Here is a 19,284-nt window from a genome sequence, read left to right as displayed (position 1 = left end):
GGCGCCCGTGCCATTTTGAGATACAAAGCTCTTTTTTCATCCCCATGGCAGGCTAAAAAAAGGACATGTGCCCTAGGAACAGACTATTTTCTAAACAGAACGAACGATTATTTCTGCAGATCTCAGATGACCCTGCTTAGAATGATACAAGCACCATTTCTCCTAGACAAGCCTTCGACTTCTGCTAGAGAGGCGATTTCAAAGCGAAATTGGAGAAACTGAAGACATAAAAAAATCCACAAAATTACTTTTTAACACGTGCTTAGGAAAAGCTCTTTTTTGCCACAATGCGGATGATGTTTCCCTAAGGTGTCCCAAAGGAGGGGTGACAATAACCACTGTATCGATGCTCCACTGAAGAGTCATTAGCCAAGAGTACAAACTCAAAGGAAACGATGTTACACCTGGAGCTACTTATTGTAACTGCTTGGTTTTGATGCTAAGACAGATTCCCAGAAGAAACAGGCTGCCAGAGTCCTGCTACTGCTTTTCCACCTACTCCTCGTCCTGGGTTCAAAGGCCAGCCACCCATACTCTCTCATGGCACAGAAGCCAGTTTTGGAAATGGGAGAACCCAGACAGGGTCTACTGAAGGTAATCACCCACTTAGTGCAACAACAGCAAATAATAATAATAATAATAAAAAAAAAAAGGGGTGGGGGGAAGTAGCTGTGGAAGTTGAGAAAAACCCAACCCATGCATTGAAAAAGATTCAAATGCCACCAGAGGTGCAAGTCCTCCTTTCCCAAGGATTCAAGTCCTGAGAACATGAGCAGGAGGATCTTCACGTATTTATAATCTGACTAAGTGATGCCCTGCAGGAAGTGATGCGAGTTAGCCAGATTTTCATAACCCTCCCTTTTGAAAGTCTAAATCAGCATCTTTGATAAGAACAAATTTGATAGATGGCAACACCCTCAAAAAATCAAGTCAAACTTGCTCTCCCATAAGCAAATCCATATCAAGCAGACCAGCACTGTCGGCGTTGTCTGAAGTCCTCCAAATTTCACCAGGTGAATACTAAAGACCTCAAACTGCAGTCCACGCCAGCACAGCACCGATTAAAAACGGATTGTAACCTGTTAGAAGCACTGGCTGGCAGGCAGCAGCAGCAGCCTGGTGAGCCAGAGCACCGGAGTTAACGACAGCGGGTAATTAGGGTGGGCTTGACAGCCGGGATCCCCCTGCCTTCCCAGAAGAGAAGGGAATGGTTCACAGCAATTATCAGGTAAGTATCCCTCACCAAAAGCGCAGGTGTTGCTGCCCCACCCCAGATTACTGCACCTTCAACTGCAGCCCTTTGCAAAACTAAACTGGAAAAGCGAGTTGCTGCACCATGGGGCTTGCATGATGAGACAAGGCTGAGTAGTCCAAACCATAGCGCTCCGTGTATCCAGGAGCCTCCTGTCTATTGACCAAGAGGGCTGACATCAGGTACCTGCCCTCTCTTGCACAAGAGCATCAAGCCAGTTGAATATGCACCCGAAAATACCCTTTCGGTGACTTCATCTTTCCCTTTCCCATTAATTGAAGCCACGGCTCCCACTCCCAGGGAGCGACACTGACCAGATGCAGGTCAGTATCTCACAACAACAGGAGTCACTTTCAGCCTGGATTTGTCACCTCTGCCGACCAGCCTTTGTTCAGCACCAAGAAGAGATTTCGCCCACCAAGGCAAAAAATTTCGGCAGCATGGCAGGACCTCAGCCACCTCAGGCGTGCGTACCCAGGCAAGTGACAACAGGTGATGCCACAGCTACTTCTCTCAGCCCCTCAGGGAAAGGGCCAGCAATAAGCTGCTAAATTACTCGTATGAAAGTACAGTTTCACTAAGTGGACACGACATTTAGTCTTTGCAAAATTAGTATTTTGCCATCTTACTGGACTGTGTAAGCCATTTCCAGAAATGACAGTGCCACTATGCACCACAAGTCCATGCTACCACAAAAGCGTATTTCTAAGACACCTACCCCTGAAAGGCCCTTGAATTCTCCTTTTGAAGAAACCGAGCCAAAACACATTTGTGAAACAGCTTTTTTCTAAACTCTAACTTACCGTCTTGCAACATATTAGCAAAACTAAATCGGCTTTCAGAGGGGATTACTGGGAAAAAAACCCCAACAACGTTTCTCCCAGGAGACAAATACTGAGCACTTTTAATTTGACCATTTCAAAGTCAAAACAGATCGATTGACTGACCCAACTACTCTGTATCCAAACCAGCAAGAAGCGGTCAAAACTCCGCATTCAACGATTTCCACTCCAAAACCATAGTACTGAAAATGCCAGTGTCTTGCTTGCTCATCCCTGAACAACTCCCACTAATAGTTTCTCCCATGGCTGCACTCTTCACAAGTCATCTGAAGACCAATCTAACCTCTCAAGAGTAAAAAGAAGGAATGAGAAGGCACGCAATCCATCAATGACTGCTGGTCCTCGAAAGCTTCAACGCGGCGCAGGAGTGCGCAAGCTTTACTCCGGGAGCAGGAGCTGCTGGAAACGCCATGAGATCCCCACCAGAACCCCCCGGTTATGGTTGTGGACCAGCGCTCCAGACAAGCTCCACACATAATGCGAGCGCCAGCGTGCAAGGGGGAACGGTGGCAAAAAGCGGCACTTCCCTCAGATGTGCACACATGGCTTTATCGCGCCCGAACCGATTAGCAGCAGGAGGAGGAGGAGGAGACGCAGAGATTCTCTCTGCGTGTGCAGGAATGTCCCCAACAAAGGTTCGCTGCGCAGGTATGCGGAGCGACGGGCGCCGCAAACCCTTTCCCCCGCTCCGGGGCTGCCCCTTCCCGCAGCTCCCCGGGACGAGCGCATCCCTCGCACGGGCGGCCCGGGGCGGCTCCCGCGGCTCCCCCGGGCAGCGGCTCCGGGGAGCGCCGTTCCCACGGGGCTCAGCCCGCCGCCGGCGGCCTCGGGCCCCCCGCGCGATGTCACCCGGCCGCGGGTGCCCTTCCCCGGCGGGAGCGGCGACCGGCAGAGAGCCCCCCCCCCGCCCCGCGCCGCCCCTCGCTCGGCGCCCCGCCGCAGCCTCCCCCCCGCCCTCCCCGCGCCCCCCGGCACTCACCGGCGGCGGGCTCGGCGCGGCGGAGCACGGCCAGCACCAGGGCGAGGAGCGCGGCGAGCGCGGGCCCCGCTCCGCGGGCCATGGCCACGGCCGCTCCCGCCGCCACGGGCTCGGCGGAGGGATCTGGGCGCTCACCCCGCGCGGAGGGACACGCCGCGCGCCGCCCCCGCTTCCTCCGCCGCGCCCCGCCCCGCCCCGCCCGGCTGCCGCCAGGGGGCGCCCGCGCCGCGGGGACGGAGGGGCGAGGATGGGGCGGGAGCGGGGCCGGACCCGGGATGGACCCGGGAATGGACCCGGGAATGGGGGAACGGGAATGGACCCGGGAATGGGGGAACGGGGATGGACCCGGGATGGACCCGGGAATGGGGAAACGGGGGAACGGGGATGGACCCGGGATGAACCCGGGGATGGGGGCGATGGAGACTGAGGGGCTGGACCCGGGAATGGATCCGGGATGGGGAAATGGGGGAGCGGGGATGGACCCGGGAATGGGGAGATGGGGGAGCGGGGCCAGACCCGGGATGGAACCGGGAATGGGGGAACGGGGGAGCGGGGATGGACCCGGGATGGACCCGGGAATGGGGAAATGGGGGAGCGGGGATGGACCCGGGATGAACCCGGGGATGGGGGCGATGGAGACTGAGGGGCTGTACACGGGAATGGACCCGGGATGGGGAAATGGGGGAGCCGGGATGGACCCGGGAATGTGGAAACGGGGGAGCGGGGATGGACCCGGGATGGACCCGGGAATGGACCCGTGGATGGGGGCGATGGGGCAGTGAGGGAGCAGAGCTGGGATGAGGTGATGGGGGCGAGCTGGGAGCGGGGCTGGACCCGGGGATGGGGGCGATGAGGGCCATGGGGACTGAGGGGCTGCACCGTGGGGATCATGGAAGATGGGAGGCAGTGGGGATGGGGGCAGATGGCAGCAAGGGTGGGGGAGTGGAGAGTGAGGGCAGCAGGACACGTTGTGCCCCAGCGGGGCGGTGGCGGCGGTGGCAGGTACCCACGGGAGAGGACAGTGGGGCTCTCCACCTGACACGCTGCGCTGCCCTTCACTCAGATGTGGGGTGCAGGCAGCAGATCTGGAGTGTGCCCGTGGGGATGGGAAATCCAAAGCCAGCCTCGGCACCGAGGCTCGCCCCAGTGAGCAGGGGAGCTCCTGGAGCAGATGGACAAGCTCACTGCCCCACGGCTCACCCCCACAGCTGCTCCTGCTGCAAAGCCCGGGAGGAGACCTGTGTTCCCACGGAAGAGGTCTCAGGAGGACAGCAGCTGGATTCAGCCTCAAGATCCCTCCCAGTCCTCAGCTATCATTTAAAGTGTTAAAAATCCTTCTGCCCTGGCTCAGGCTCCGGAGGACTGAGAGCCCTTTGTGTGTAGTGCTGACACGGCAGCCTGGCCCGTGAAGGCAGGATTGTATCGGGTCTGGGGGAGAAAAGGGGCAATGAATAAACCTCACTGTTTTCCCCCTGTAGCTCTCCAGATCCCAGAGTCCCTCCCAGGCATGGGGCTGGACAGTCAGTGCCCTGACCCCATGATGATTTTTGCAGGTATTCCAGTGCAACCCTCTGACAAGTCCCCCTCCATCCTGCACAGCTGCCAGAGCCTCCCGTTGCTGCTCCAACAGCTGCTCGTGCCTCACAGCCATGATGGCCATTCCATGGGATTGCTTCTGGCCCGCCGCCCTCCCTGCAGCTCCTCACCTGCTGAGGTGGAGGCCATTATGCCCCAAAACCCCCCACATATCCAATTACGGGTGGCACTGACCAGCACTTAAGTTAAAATGATGACAAAGGCAAGCTGGGAGTTTGAGGAGGGACAGACAGGGAATGTGACTACAACAACAGGGGTTTGGGGATGCTCTCCTGAATGCAAATCCAGGAGTAATTCTGGTGTTTCACCAAGAGCTGCCATTTCCAGCTCCCCTCAGCGCTGAGCATTACTTATCACCCCTGACCTTGAAGTGGCTCATCCTCCACTTTGTTTCACTTGGCCTGAGCACAAGCCTCCGAGCCCCAGAGCAGGGACAGGATCCACAGCCTCCCTGGCACAGCTCTTGGGAGCAAGCAGCTCCAGCTGGCAGCTGAGGCTCAGTGGGAGAATCCAGGGAAGAATCCAGGAAGAGGGAAGGCATTGCTTCCCTCCTGCAGCTCTGGGGAACCTGCTGATTGCTCTTTTCTCTCTGCTCTGACCCTGCCCTCACGGTGCGCAAGGACTCAGCTGCTCATGGGAGAGAATCCCAGGGCAGCTCTGTTGGGGAGATAAAAGGGGTGAGAGCAGTGGGTCCTCTGCATGCTAGAGGCTGGGAGTGACTGAGTGGATGGACAGAGCGGATTTTGCTATGAAGGAAGGTGAGTGAGGGCCAAGCTTCTCTCAGCTGCCCTGGCAAACTGAATTGCCTGTGCCAGCAGCGAATGCACAGAGCAGAGCAGAAAGGGGATGGGGACAGGTGCCCCACTGTGTCCCCACACCAAAGTTCGTCAATTAGCTCCCCATTATCCTCATGATCCTGTCATTAAGCGAGAAATCCTTTACGGGGGAGTTAGAAATGTGTTTCAGCATTGCTTTGCCCGTGTGCAGCCCTACCACACACCAGCCCAGCCCCGGTTTCCCACCCAGAGGAGCCCAGCAGCCCACACTGGAATGGGAGAGCTCTGGCAAGGTGTCCTGCAGTTCTGTCTGGTTTCTGCCGTGCCTTGCCCCTCTTTGCCCATGGAGTGTCTCACCCAGGTGTGGGAGCCAAGCCCCAGCTGCTGGTCGGGCAGGGTGCCTGGCACAGGGCTGGGTGCACTCTGGCACTGGAAGCAATGCCAGCTGAGGGATTAGGAGAGCTGAACGGGCTCCATATCCACGGCAGAGTTTGTTAAACGGCCCCAGCAATTAGGGAAATCCTGGCACTTTGTCTGACAAAGACTGGGAGATCAGGCCCTCCCTGTGACTCCACTCAGAGTCTCACTCTGCCATGATTTTGGTTCCACAGAGGATCCATGCACTTTTCTCAAAGAAAGCTCTCGGGGGCAGCATCTCCCCAGATCCCAAATGCCTCACCTCTCTCCAGCCCGGGAATTCTGCCAGGCAGATGTGCTGGGGGCTCTGCAGTGCTCACCCCTGCTCCTCTCACAGAAGGCAAAATGCATTTGAACATTCTGAGATGCTTTTTGTGTGTCTGTACCTGGTCAGTGAGGACCACGGCAGTTCTCTGTCCGTCACCTTGGAGGAACTGCTGATTTCAACAGCTTTGTATTGGCTTTGTATTGGCTTGCTCAGAATAAATTGTGTTATCTTGCAGTAATTTTCAGTGACACTGATGGTGGTTCAGGCATTCAGACCTCAGCTCAGCCCACAGCCCAATGCCTGCCTTGCATCCCTGGTTTTACATGTTATCCCAGATAAACAGTGTCTTTATCCCTGATAACCTGCCCCTGATCTGGGGGTCCTTAGGACAAACGTGCTTAAGTCCTATGTTCCAGCTTTCTCTTTTGTGATCAGAAAAGCTGGAACTACATTAAAATGGGAGCTGAGGGTGTTTCATAGTTACAAGATGTCAGCAGCCAAGAGGTTTAAGAAAAGCAGGAGGGAGAGAGGCTTCCAACAAAATCCTCAGGCCTGGCAGCCTTGTGCCTGTGCTGCAAATAGCTTGTCCTGTGGCTCATCTGCAAACTCTTAACATCCACGTGACTTGGCTTATGCCATGATTACCTTACCTGCCAGCCAGCCCCGTCTTAAAAAGAAACAGAGAAGTGCAAAGGCATTCCTGCATCAAGCCCCGCAGGAATGCTCTGGGCTCCCTGTTCTGCTTCTGCTGCTAATCGCCAGGGGAATTTGTACCCTCTGCCTTAGCTGCCTGCTCTCAGCAGCCCCTGGAGTATTTCAATTGCAGATGAGTTGCGCAGCTTTTACCAAAGTTGGTCTGACCTACAGAGTGGCCATTAAGCTCCCGAAATGCCCCTGGCTCTGGGCACGCAGTGGAACAAAAGCGGGGTTTGTGGTCACCCTCCGGGCCACAGCCAGCGCTGTAATGACGGCTGGCACAGTGGCATGGCCGCGGCTCAAGGAAGGAGCAGCTGCTCACCACCATCATTGGGTTCCCTTTTTGGGGTCTGTCTCCAGGACAAAGAAACGGGAAATCTGTAACTCTGTAGCTCTCCTCTCGGCCTCGAGCAGCCTCTGGGTAGCGAGAGCAGCGATCGGCAGCACGCAAATCCCGCTCCTCTCCCAGCGCACGCCCAGGCCAGGCAGGCCACCCCTCCGGTGCCGTGCTGTGGCACGGCCACGCAGGCACGGCCCCACCAGCTGTGCTCCCCGTGCCTGTAGGAAAGCAGGATAGGGCTTCCTCCTATTGCTGTGGGACCCAGAGCCTGGCCTCAGTCCCCAGACATGCTATTATGTCCCTCCTGTCAGTGGGCAGGAGCCTCTGCAGCCAAAGTGTGCCAGAGGCCACCCAGTCCCCCCTCGGCTCCCAAGGCAGGTGCCTGGGGCAAGATGCCATCGCAGCTGCAAGGGGCTCATGGCTATGAAGGGGGGAGCATGAAACTCCAGGAAAGGTCCTGAGGAGCCACACACACCTCAGAGTCTCCGGGCTCGGGCTCCACAGGGACCCACACAGGTCCCAGTGCATAGGATTTGGGGTCGCTGTAGCTGCTGCAAGCACATTTTGTTCTGCTCTTCTATGCAAATCCTGTCCCTGCTGCCAATTTGGGGGCACCCCAGCTGTGGCCGACGGGGAGGGTGCACTTTTGTTCCAGGTGCTGTGCCACAGTGGGGCTGGGGAATCCTGTTTGCAGTGAGCATGGACAGCATGCCAGGGAAGCAGAGGGTGCTGGAGTGGCCAGAGAGCACCCGCAGGGCTGGGAGGGTGAAGAGGGGAGAAAAAGACAAAATAGAGAAAAAGTGGTGACAGAGGAAACGGGTTTATCATCTCTCTGCAGAGTGCTGGGGCCCAGCCACAAGGGGTTTTCTGTGGCATGATTCAAAATTGCACTGGGTTGATGTATGCAGCCATGAGTGAGCTCTAAGAAAGCCTCATGGCCGGGTCCAACAGCCCCGCTGGGGTGGGCACGGGGGGCAGGGACTCCCCAACTTCTGCTTTATCCCCTGCGGTGGGTTTGTGAGCTCAGACATGAATGCGGCAGCTGGGAGCAGCCGTGTGACGCTGCGCAGGGCTCGGAGCTGTGGGCAAACCCCGGGGCAGCCCTGCAGGGCACCCAAACGGTGCACGGGGCAAGGCGGGGGAGAAGGGGACAGACTGGGGAGGGGAGGTGGCATGGCTGCTCCAGCGAAAGCAGAGCCAGGAATACATCTGGGCAGACAGGCCAGAGACTGCAGGGCTGCAGGACTGCAGAGAACTGCAGGAAGTGCAGGAGGGAATCTGCGGGGGAGAAGTCAAACCCCACCTCTCTCCGGTGCAGGATGCTCAGCGACCCTCAAAGAGCTCAGGTCTGGGGTGACCAACAGGGGCAGAGTGGCGAGGGGGTCAGGGGCTCGGCAGGTGACCCAAGTCCTGCCCTTGTCGAGCGCTCATGACCGGCACAGCTGCACCACCGGGGACAGGGGAGATGGCACAGCTCGGGCGTGCTCGGGGGCAGGATGTGGGGCTGGCTCAGGCCAGTGGAGGAGGGTCGGTCCCACAGTCAGCTGCCCCTGGCCAGCCAGCCCAGCATCCGAGAAAAGCCTTCATTTTTGGTGGCAGAAAATCGACATCCTCCTTTCCAAAAGGGCACACTGAGGCAACACAGTAAAGTGTGAGGGGCAGAAGGGACCTCCCGAGCCCCTCAGCCTGGCTCTGTGGGACATCCCTCCCTGGCCCTGGTGGGATTCAGAGCCCTCCAGAGCTGTGGCAGCTCACACTGGCCACACAGGGAAGGAGAACAAGGACCACGGTGTTCCAAGGCTGAACTTCAAGCCCTGGCCACTACTGTCCAAGCACTTCTCTGGTGTTGAGTGCTCTGGGCAGGTGCTGCAGGCACAACCCTCCACACCACTGGGATATTCTCCCATAGCCAAACAGCTTCCAGAAACCATCTGTGGCCAGACTGCCTTGGGATCCCAGAGGAAAAGATGCTGGAACTGGATCTTTCTCAAAACCTACTCAGAAGAGGGGTTTACAATGCGAGGAGCTGCTTCAAAGCAGAAGAACCAGCTGGTGCCCAAGTCAACACAGAAACCAAAACCCTCCTGCTCCCAGAGTGGTGCCAGTGCAGAGAGCGGCCGCAGCCTGTGCCAGGAGAGACTGGTTGATATTTGGCACGGTGGCTGAAGCACCCAGCCAGACTTTGCCATCCTGCTGCACTCTTCCTCTCCACTCGTGCCCCACCCATGGCAGGTTTAGCAGTATCTGGGAACCAGCTCAGCCTGTCTGCTCTTGCTGCCTGTCTGTCTGCTCTTTCACTCAGGGAGGAAACCCCCGTCACCCAAACCTGGCATGCCCAGCAGTGAAAACCCTCCAGTGGGCAGTGGGGTACACAGCTCCTGTTCCCTGCTGCGGGCACTGTCCCCAACAGCACCCCTGGCTCTGTAGCACAAAGACACCCAGGGGTGCCCCGACCTGAGCTGAGGGGTGTCAGCAGCCAAAACGGACAGCTTTTCACCTCTGTGCTCACACGATGAGCAGAGCAGCTCCCAGGACACCCTGCACCAGCATCTTTTCTTTTGCATTCTGTCTCTATCCCGTGCCAATATGTTCTGAGTGGCAATGGGCGCACTGGGGGAGAAGGGCGAGCTCAGCTCAGCTCTCTAAACCCACCCAAGCAGGGCTCAGGTGCTACAGAGCCTCCAGGAGTTTGCCCCGCTCCCACGTCCCACTTCCCCTCTGCTCCACCTGTGCCCCACATGGGACAAAATCCCTCGCGTCCGCCCGGCTGAGGGGGGCCCGGCTGAGGGGGGAATGCCCAGCGGACAAAGGCTGTTCCAGAGCCCCTGGAAGCAGAGGGGGACCTCAGAAGCAGAAATAGAAATGGACAAGGTGCTGGGTAGGGGGTGACAGGCAAAATCCCTGCGGGAAGCGTCTCCCTCCGTCCCAGACCCGGCTGCACGGTGGGACGAGGCCAGCAGCACCGCCTGGTCCGCGAGCCCTCGCAGGCACATCCCCGGCCTCACGGGCAGGCTGCGGCTCTTTGGGGAGGCCAGGGCACCGCACGGCGCTGGGGGTGCCCTGAGGATGAGCTCCCTTTGTGTCCGCAGCCCCGGGCAGGCACTGCCATCTGCAGGCAGAGTCCCGGGACCGGTCCGGCTGCTGCCAGCACCGCGACCCCCGAGCCGGCAGGGACCGGCCACCGATCCCAGCCGGGACCGGCCACCGCCTCCAGCCGGGACCGGCCAACGCCTCCAGCCGGGACCGGCCACCGCCTCCAGCCGGGACCGGCCAACGCCTCCAGCCGGGACCGGCCACCGCCCCCAGCCGGGATCGGCCACCGATCCCGGCCACCGCACACCGCGGCAGGGAGCCCCTGCTGCAACGGGACCCTCCCAGCCGAGAGCAGCCGTCATGTAACACACGGAGAAAAGGGCAGCGGCTTCTCCTCCCCTCTGCCGAGCAGCCTGACGAGCTGAGCTCACACCTTGGCTGCACAGGAGGGGCAGAGATGCCAGCAAAGCAAAACCACCTGCCTGTCCACCCCTCCCCTGTTCGAGGGATTTTGAGCGCAGCGAAGAAATTGCTCGTAAGGTGCTCCCTGGAGCTCCATGCTGGCCTGCAGGAGAGGACTTCTCGTCTTCCCTCTAGGCAAGCGGCACTTGCAGTTCCGTGCCCCGCTCACACTGGCACAGCCCACGGGGGATACACACCCCACTCACTCCCGGTTTGTGCTGCTTCTCGTGCTGCCCTTGTGAACAGCATGGCCACAAAACTGTCCCCATAAAATTCTGCCTGTGCCAACAGCTTTCCTGCCAACAGGCAGAGATGTGCCAGCAGGGAGAGACCCCTGCTATAACCAAAGTACAGCTTCTCTGGCAGAAAATGGTCAAGATCACATCTTTCAACCAGTTCTGCCTCCAAAAAGGAGCCCTTATCGCAGGTGGTTCCATCTATGGGGTCTTCACCCTCCTGCGTCCCTGGAGGGAAGGAAAGCATCCCCCAAGGTAACAGCAAGGAGACAAAGGACACTCCACAATGCAGAGGGGATTTTTCAGAAGCATTTATTTCACTGCTGACACTGGGCTTGCAGGAGGCAGCTGCTCCCCGAGCTGCCCCGTGCTGCAGAAACATCATCCCCTCAATCACAACAATCCATGGACGCTCGGTGTCTGAACGGTGAGACCTTGCAGCACCGACGTTACACAGACCTACAGCACTGGGACATTCACCTGGTAAGGACACCACTTAAAAGGACTTAAAATCATTATAATAATTATAATAAAGCAACCTACAAAGTAACACTTAGAGGCATCATGCAGAAACCAGATTACTTTAGACTATATGGCAGCTCAGAGTTGCTGGGTTCATTGGTGGACAAGTGCTGACTGCATTCTGCCAGTCCAACAAGGTGCCAAGTTGGGGAGCATTCCCAGACAGGACAACAGCTGTGTTTCCCATCCTGTGCCAGGAAACACTTCCAGGTCACAGTTTATACATCCAGAACTACACAAGGTTATGTGCTTGTAAAAGGTGCTGGGAAGTCCTGACACTTCCTTCTGTGACACCACCTGCTTCCTCTACCAAGTGGCAGACACTTGAGTGCAGCAGAGTGCCTGAGCTGTGGGGTTTCTTTTTTCTTTCTCTCTTTTTTTTTTTTTTTTTTTAATAAAACCAAAATCTGACTGCTAAAATGTTATTCTCAGCACAAGTGGACCAAAAAAAAAATATAAAAAAAAAATCACATTACACTGGAGATACAGAGATTGGCCCATAAGAAAGAAGAAGCTCTATACTATTGCCCCATAATGAGTTGTTATTCACCTACAGTTTCAACTTCCCAAGTGAGGTAGGGAGAAGGTGACCACGGGTAAAAGAAGTGGTGTTTCTAAAGGATTCCACTGTTTTGAAGTTATCCTAATCCTTCATGTAAAGTTAAAGTGTTCTTCACAGAAACACTGCCTTTTCTTCACAACAACATTCAGAGTTTTGGTTTTTTGGTTGTTTTGGGTGAGGGAGAGAGGGAGAAAGAAAACAAGGATCCCAGAGATGAAATGCTGGCAGTTTTGACACATTTCTGAAGGAAAGTACAGTTATAAAAAGGAAGGAAATAATGTAGTGAATCTGCAGCTAGAAGGGAAAAATAGAATGCACTGACATAGTTTGCACTGTGCCCGTTCCAACAGCATTGAATTACACACCCTGTTCACGTGGAAACACACTGTCACACACAGCTGCCAGGAGAGGGAGAGTGGACACTTAGAAACCTGGAGTTTAATTTTGCAGGAACCAGTTAATACAGAAGCCTTCCACCGCCCCTCCTAGAACTGGACAGAATGTGTTTTAAGGCATAGTTTAACATCCATTCTTCCTAAAGCAATTTACAGTGTAACAAGCCAGGATGTCAGACACAAAACACTCAACAGGTATTCTGACAGAGGTGAAAGCTGGTTTATGTACAGTGAAATTATTTGCCTGCAAACGGGGGAGCCTTGAAAAAGAAAGAAAGAAAAAGAACTGCAGACCCAGATTCTAAAAAAGCAAACATTACCAACACAAGGAATGTTCATTAGAGTCCAGTTCTCACTAGAGCTACTCAACAGGAGGATGTACAATACGATTATGCTAAACAGCACTGATTGACTGTTCCCAGAGCGCCCCGGGAAGGGGAAGAACCTTGGGAAGCCAAACTCTGCAGTATCCCAGTGCAAACTGCCTCAGAGGAAAAGCCTGCAGTCAACAAGCCTTTACAGCTGTTGTTAGGCTCCACTAAGGGATGCAGTAGCCAGGTGTCACCTAACAACTCCAGGACACTCCTGTGAAGGCGGTGGTCCTGTGTGGATTCTAATGCACATCCCCCATAAGCAGTGTCCTGCACACATCCACCTGCCAGGCTACTGGCTTTCCCTCTTCCATGGCTGGGCCAGCTCACAGCCACCAGAACCTCACATAGACAATCAGCATGATGAAGAACACAGCTACGGCCGCCAGCTTGGCATATGTGGAGCGCATGTTCAGGTACTTGGCGTCCTGGCGGTACTTCTTGGACAAACTGGACAAGTTGTTGGCCTTGGAATCAAGAGCTGTTCAAGGGAAAGGGGAGAGGAGTTAGGATTAACTGGATGTTCCCCAAATGTTACATTAAGTGTACAAGTTTCTCTGGAGAACCTGGAAGCGCAGCGGTCTCACGTGGCAGCGTGCCCTGTGCCCCCTGTGGCGCTCCAGGGCTTGTCCTGCTGGGATGAGAGCCACCCGAGCCGCTGAGGTGCTGGTCTCTCCCCACAGCAGCACCAGCACCTGCCAGCTGCTTCAGAATACAGCTGATCCAGCTGACACCCACTGGGTTCACTGCTTTTCTCAGGAGGGTCAAGCCTTTCCCTCAGGATGCTCTGCCCACCCAGCTGCCCGAGGAGACAGAACTGTGTGCCAAACCCTGGCCACTCCCAGTACCTGACAGGGCCTCTCCTCGCTGTAAGACCTCCTCAATGTTTGCCACCATAATCCTCTGCACATCTTGCAGCTCTGTGTTGATGGAGCCCAGGTTCCTCCTCGCCCGGCTATCAATGTAGAGCTTCTTGGTTTTCTGGATGTAGGTGTCTGGAAGGAGACAGGGCTGAGTCAGGGGGAGTCACCTAGCACAGAGCTGCCTGGCTGCAGGAGTGGGAGCACTGCTGAGACAGCCAGTAGACCACCTGCAAATATTCACTGGAGTGAGGCCAAGAGGCTAAAAGCAGGAAATCTGAATCTAAGGACGTGCAGCATTTCCATACCACTTCTCTACTCTCCTGCTCAGAACACCCGTGTCTCCAGTAGCAAGGAGAATTTGAGCTCTCAGTTCCATAGGACGAGCTGCAGAGAATCCCATGGCTGCTGCTCCCTCCCAGCAAGAGGTTTCCCAACTAGCCACAGGGAGAGGGACCTCACCAAATTCAATGAAGGAATAGGGCCTGGAGACTGTTGGAACCTTCTTGCCATGCTGCTCATCAAACTCTGAGTGCAAGTCTTCCAGATAAGCAAAGGCCAGTTTCTTGGGGAATCCAGCTTCACACAGGACCAGGTAACACACTCCTTTCTCGATGATGTAGCTAAAACAACGGCAGACAGAGCATTAATCACTCAATTTTGAATCTATCCTGTCAAACACCAAACTATCCTGCATGCCTTTATTCCTATGAGGCAATGAGAACTGGGTACAAGAACCTTTGGTTTTCAGTGTCTGGATCAAGTGTAAACCTTTCTGCAAAGCAATTGCTTCTCTTTTCTTTAGCCAAAATAAATTTTCTTGTAGCCTCAGACCCTACACCCATGCCAAGTCTTGGGCTTTGACTTCAGTTGAACAAAAGCTGGCTCGTGAATACCATTAGCTCAACAAAATACCAGCAACAAAAGAGCTGTAATTCTGGAGTATAAAAGAGAGAACACCCTGCAGTCAGGAGGAAGGGAGCACAGGAAAGTTTGCCAGCAGAGTAGAGGGGAAGGTGGCCAACGTGTCTCTAATTGGCAGCACAGCCAAGTACCCGAGGCCCACAAATGGGAAGCTGAGGCACTGAGATTAGGAGACACACACAGGAATTGGTCTCAGCATCTTGGGAAGGCACCCAATGACTGCCAGCTGTCCCTCTCATTTCAGAAGGCTGGGTGTCCCCTTCCTCCACCACCAGCAGCCTGTTGGAGGGGTGCTGCTATGCACATGCATCACCACAGGGGCAGCTGGGGAGGGGTACTGGTGCTGGGTGGGTTCTGGTGACCTTATGGGCTTGCCATGGGTGGGTGTGACCGTGCCACCAGTTCTCTGGCTGCAAGGTGAGGAGCTCCAAAGCACACAATGACACACCTGATGCTGTGTAAAGCTGCTTTGTTTGCCCCCCAGCTGAGGGCACATGGGTCCTCTTCTCACCCCACTACCAACCTTGAGATTATTTAGGCTTCACTGTGTCACTCTGCTGCTCCACATTCCCAGCTGAATTTTCCTCCTTGCTTAGCCAGTATAAAAATAAAGGCTACAATACTCCCACCACAACCGAGGGGGTGGAGACAGTAAACAGCCCTGTAAACACTTTTGAATGCTTATCTATATTCTTCAGGGTGGAGTGTGAATGCTACTTTTAGGTTACCTTCCTTTGACTTTCTGCATAATGCCATTAAGCATTAGTCTGGTTAGCATAAAGATTAGCAGTGTATTAAAGAAATGATCCAGTCCTGAGGGCACCGTATTAAATAAGCAGCTTAAAATTTTGTTAATAGACACATCAGGCTTATAAAACAACTTCAACCCACTCCCCACTGTTTTTCCAGATACCCCAGCAGGGTCATGTCCTTTAAATTAGCCATCCTCACCTTGTTCCTGGGCTCAGGAGTATCCATTTGTCTTGCCTCTATATGGCCCGTGTGTGAACCCTGGCAGCCTTCAAACAACAACGGATTTACCCCAAGCAGAAGCAAGAAACTCCAGCTGCCATCATCCATTCCACAGCATGTCCCACATGCCTGCCGTGGCCTTTGGTCCTTTTTATGTTCCTCAGCTTGGACTGCATCAGTGCCCAGGCTAATCCTACACTACTACGTCATCAAGCCTCTGTTCTTCCCTTACCCCTGAAGACCTGCTTGCCACACTGGGGTTCCTAAAGGTCATCACCCAGAGCTTGACTTAGCCACTGCCATGATGAGCAAGACTTGAGCAACTCTATTGAAATGAGGAGAAGCAGTGTCAGAAGGGAATTCTGACAGCACTGCTGGAGCAGCACTCCCCAGGTGAGAGAACTCTGGGGAACATGTCCCATCAGCACAGCTCTGTTTAGCTCTGCCTGGCTCAGCTGGTCCTGCCCGGAGCTCTTCAGCTGCATTTCCCACTTGCTTCTCCCTGGTCTGCTATTCAGTGTGTTGGATTTAAAGTTGGCGTGTCAGCACCACAGAGAGTGAGCTCACCTCCCTCTGGCCAGATTCAGACAATTTTGTCAACTTCGGACCAGAGTTCCTGCACAGCTGGGCCTCTCAGTTTCATACTTTGTGTGCACCTCCAAGCTTCAGCACCTGCCTGCATGTCCTCACACAAGGGGCAGATGTGGCCATTTGCCATTGTTAACTCTGTGCAGAGTGCAGGCAGCAGGTCTCTTGTAATCACGCTGGCTATCTTCAGAGAGAAAAGCTTTATCCTGCTAACAGTGAATAAAGGCCAAGGGTTGCTTTTAAATGACAGGTAGGAGTCACTTCAGCCATTCATCAGCCAAAGGTCACCTGCTCACTGACAGCACAGCAGCGCCGTCGGTGTTCCTGCACCTGCACAGTGCTGCTGCTGGAAGGGTGACACAGCTGCTGAAACCTTGGCACTGCATTTGACAGAAATCACCCAAGCGCTCACAATTTAAACTTCAAGTTTCAGGAAGGCTCGGCTCTGCTTTGAACTGACGAAGCTGAAGACGTTCTACAGCACCTCAGCAAGTTCAGCAATGCCCTTGGCCGTGCTGCTCACTGCCCCCACAGGATGCTCTGCCCTGCTTTGCGCTGCCCTCAGCAGTCAGAGCTCTGATCTGGCACAAGAAGATTGGTGTGCTGCGTTACCCAGCAGCGTGGCCGTGGGCCGGTGGTATTTTACACTAAATCTCAAACTCCTCCATCGCCTCCCCTTCCTGCAGAGGAAAGGTTCTGACCTGAAATTGTTCTTTTCATACAGGTCCTGCTGCAATGTCCCACCTCAAAGGAGACAGAAGCAAGTGCTCTGCAGCAGCAGCTGTCAGTGGCCAGCAAAACCCAGTCAGGGACTAACTCAAGCCAGAAGGAGGAACACTCCTGACCTGCCAGGTAACCTGGCTGCTCCTTTGAGACAGCTGGCAAAACAGGCCTGCCCAAGCCCTCCCTCCTCGTCAGAACTGCTGTCATTACAGCCACCACTAAGAGGCTTTGATTTCCTGGGCAAGTGTTGCCACCTTCCCAGACATCTCTCTGCTTGCATCATGGAAGGAACTCAAGAAGGGATTTACTGGGATCTACACAGGCTCTTTCCCAAGGTTTCACTGCCAGGCAGAGCTACACCTGTGCTGTGCCAAAGAGACACTCAGAAATGAGGCAGTTTTTAAATTCTGTGAAGATTTTACTTGTAGAAAAAGCAAGAGGAAGAGCAGCACTTAGCACTTCAGCAACAACACCCAAACCCAACAGGAGATAAGGATGGCCAGGCCAATCAGGGCCATCCTTTGACAACTGTAACTCCCTATCAAAGGCAACCAGAAGCCCAGAGGAAAGATTTTTTTTTTAAATCTTGTCGCAGTTAGCAGACAAAAGACAACCACGAGAAAAGCATCCCCCAAAACCTCACAGCTTTTGCCAAAGATGACCCCATCCAAAAAAACCATCTCTTCACGCCGCTGTATCTCTGAAGAAAGGGTCAGGGTGGGAGATTTTGCTCCTGTTGCTGGAGCAGAGGCCTGAAGCCAGGCTTGGCCTGCATTCGAAGGCCACCTCCCCCTCTCCCAGCCACAAGCACACACCCAGTCACCAGGAGTCACCCGGCACCGAGAGAGACCCAGCTGAGGGTGGCGCAGCTGCGGCGGTGCTGAGGTGGGGATCCTGGCACACTCCTGCCACAGCTGCACAGCTCTGCCTGCAGAGCCCACCTGGCACCTGAGCTCTGTCCAACAGGCATTCCTGTCACGGCACAACTCTGGTTCCCGGCCGGATCTTGACTAAGTGCTCGAGCATTGTTCTGCCAGGTAAGGACATGGCACAGAAAGAAGCATTTCCCTCCTCACACACCAGCTTTCCTGCCTTCCAGGGACTGTCAATTCCCCCTCTGTTCACCCACCTCTGCACCTCCCCTGCTCTTAAGGAGTAAGGACGTCTGACCTCTGTAAGATTTCCTTATTCCACATCCATGCTCCCTTGCAGGAGTAGTGGTGGAGAATGCCAAAAGTGCTTTCAAGTCGAGAGCTCCCAAAGAGTTAAGGGAATTAACTAAACACACCCAACAAATCTAGCAACAGTAAGATTGAATTTCCTGGATGAAAGAAAGAAATCTGTCAGGTATTAGGACAACAATAATAGAAATATTCTGAGATGCTCGATGTGCCTGTAACTCATGAAAAGCTGAGCTCTCACAGGGCACAGAGAGGACAATCCTGTGCAAGGACAGACCTCTTTAAAGACAAGATACAGGCCGCCCAGAAAATCCAGTGAAGGCACAACAGAGAGGGCAAACAGACAAAAAGGCGGCGGGGGGGGGAACAGAACCTGTGCTGTCTGCAGCAAAGGCAGAACCACGAACGTGGATGAAAACCAAGCGCCAGGCCCGCGTGCCAGGCAGCGGCAGCTCTCACGCTGTCCCTGTGCAGCAGGGCTCACGGGCAGCCGCCTTTCCAGCCAGCCCCGGGCCCGACTCAAAGAGCCCTCGCCCGTTCCCGCGATCCCCGCAGCCCTGCCGGTACTCACTGGAAAGCCATGGCTCCCGCCTCCAGGGTGCACCTCGTCGGGGACTGCTCGTTCAGCTTGCGGAAGAGCTGCTTCGCCTGGCTCTGGTACTGCTGCAGGTCGCGGCCTGACTGAGGAGGCAGGGAGGGAGGAGAGCGGGCTGCTGGGCCGCCACCGGACACACACCGGCGGGGCTCCGGGGCTGCCGGGACCGGCCCGACACCCGCCGGCGCCCGGGACCACCCGCCGCCACCGGGAGGCAAACGCCGGTGCCGGGGCCGCCCCGTTGGGAGAAGGGACCGCGCGGCTCCCGGTGGGTCGCCCTCCGCCCGCTCCTCACCGGCATGCCGGCCCCTCCCCGCCCGATCCCCGCCAGCCCCACCTGCTCGTCCTCTTGCATGGAGGCGGCGAGGGGGAGCCCGTCCGCCACGCGGGCGATCATCGTCAGCAGCACCATGGTCGCGCCCGCCGCCCGCCCTGCCACGGAGCCGCCCGGAAACTGCCACCGCCGCTTCCGGTGCGCGGCCGCCGCGCCGCCGGCACTTCCGCCCGCCCGCCCGCGGGAAGCGCGGCCGCACCGAGCGCGCCTGCGCCAGCGCCGGGCCACGCCCCCCAGCTAGCCACGCCCACGGCGCGCCCCTCCCTTAGATCAGGCACGGCCCCGCCCCCGGCCCCGCCCCGTGAGGCGCCCCCCGCGGGCGGGGCGGGGCGGGGCGGCCCGGCGCGGTGGGCGCGCGCC

At 55.8% G+C, this 19,284-nt stretch overlaps 2 protein-coding genes across 3 annotated transcripts in view; both read right to left on the bottom strand.

Moving 5' to 3' along the window:
• The window catches only part of NOTCH2 (notch receptor 2), an 82,923-nt gene extending 79,768 nt beyond the window's left edge, over positions 1-3,155 (bottom strand). Inside the window, exon 1 of one of the 2 annotated variants that reach the window (XM_053950116.1) lies at positions 3,074-3,155. In XM_053950116.1, the coding sequence (XP_053806091.1) occupies positions 3,074-3,155 (82 nt within the window). The remainder of the gene's footprint in view (positions 1-3,073) is intronic. The other variant, XM_053950117.1, reaches the window with a different exon arrangement.
• An 8,038-nt stretch (positions 3,156-11,193) lies between these two features.
• On the bottom strand, positions 11,194-19,080 carry SEC22B (SEC22 homolog B, vesicle trafficking protein). The gene is made up of 5 exons (XM_053950939.1): positions 18,928-19,080; positions 18,567-18,676; positions 14,070-14,230; positions 13,596-13,742; positions 11,194-13,228 (listed from the first exon to the last, which is right to left on the bottom strand). The coding sequence occupies exons 1-5, from the start codon at positions 19,000-19,002 to the stop codon at positions 13,074-13,076; spliced, it is 648 nt and encodes a 215-aa protein (XP_053806914.1). The 5' UTR covers positions 19,003-19,080; the 3' UTR covers positions 11,194-13,073.
• Positions 19,081-19,284: the final 204 nt, after the last annotated feature.

This window comes from Vidua chalybeata, chromosome 9 (assembly GCF_026979565.1).
Source record: "Vidua chalybeata isolate OUT-0048 chromosome 9, bVidCha1 merged haplotype, whole genome shotgun sequence".
NCBI lineage: Eukaryota > Metazoa > Chordata > Aves > Passeriformes > Viduidae > Vidua > Vidua chalybeata.
This window is presented reverse-complemented; position numbering and strand designations above follow the sequence as displayed.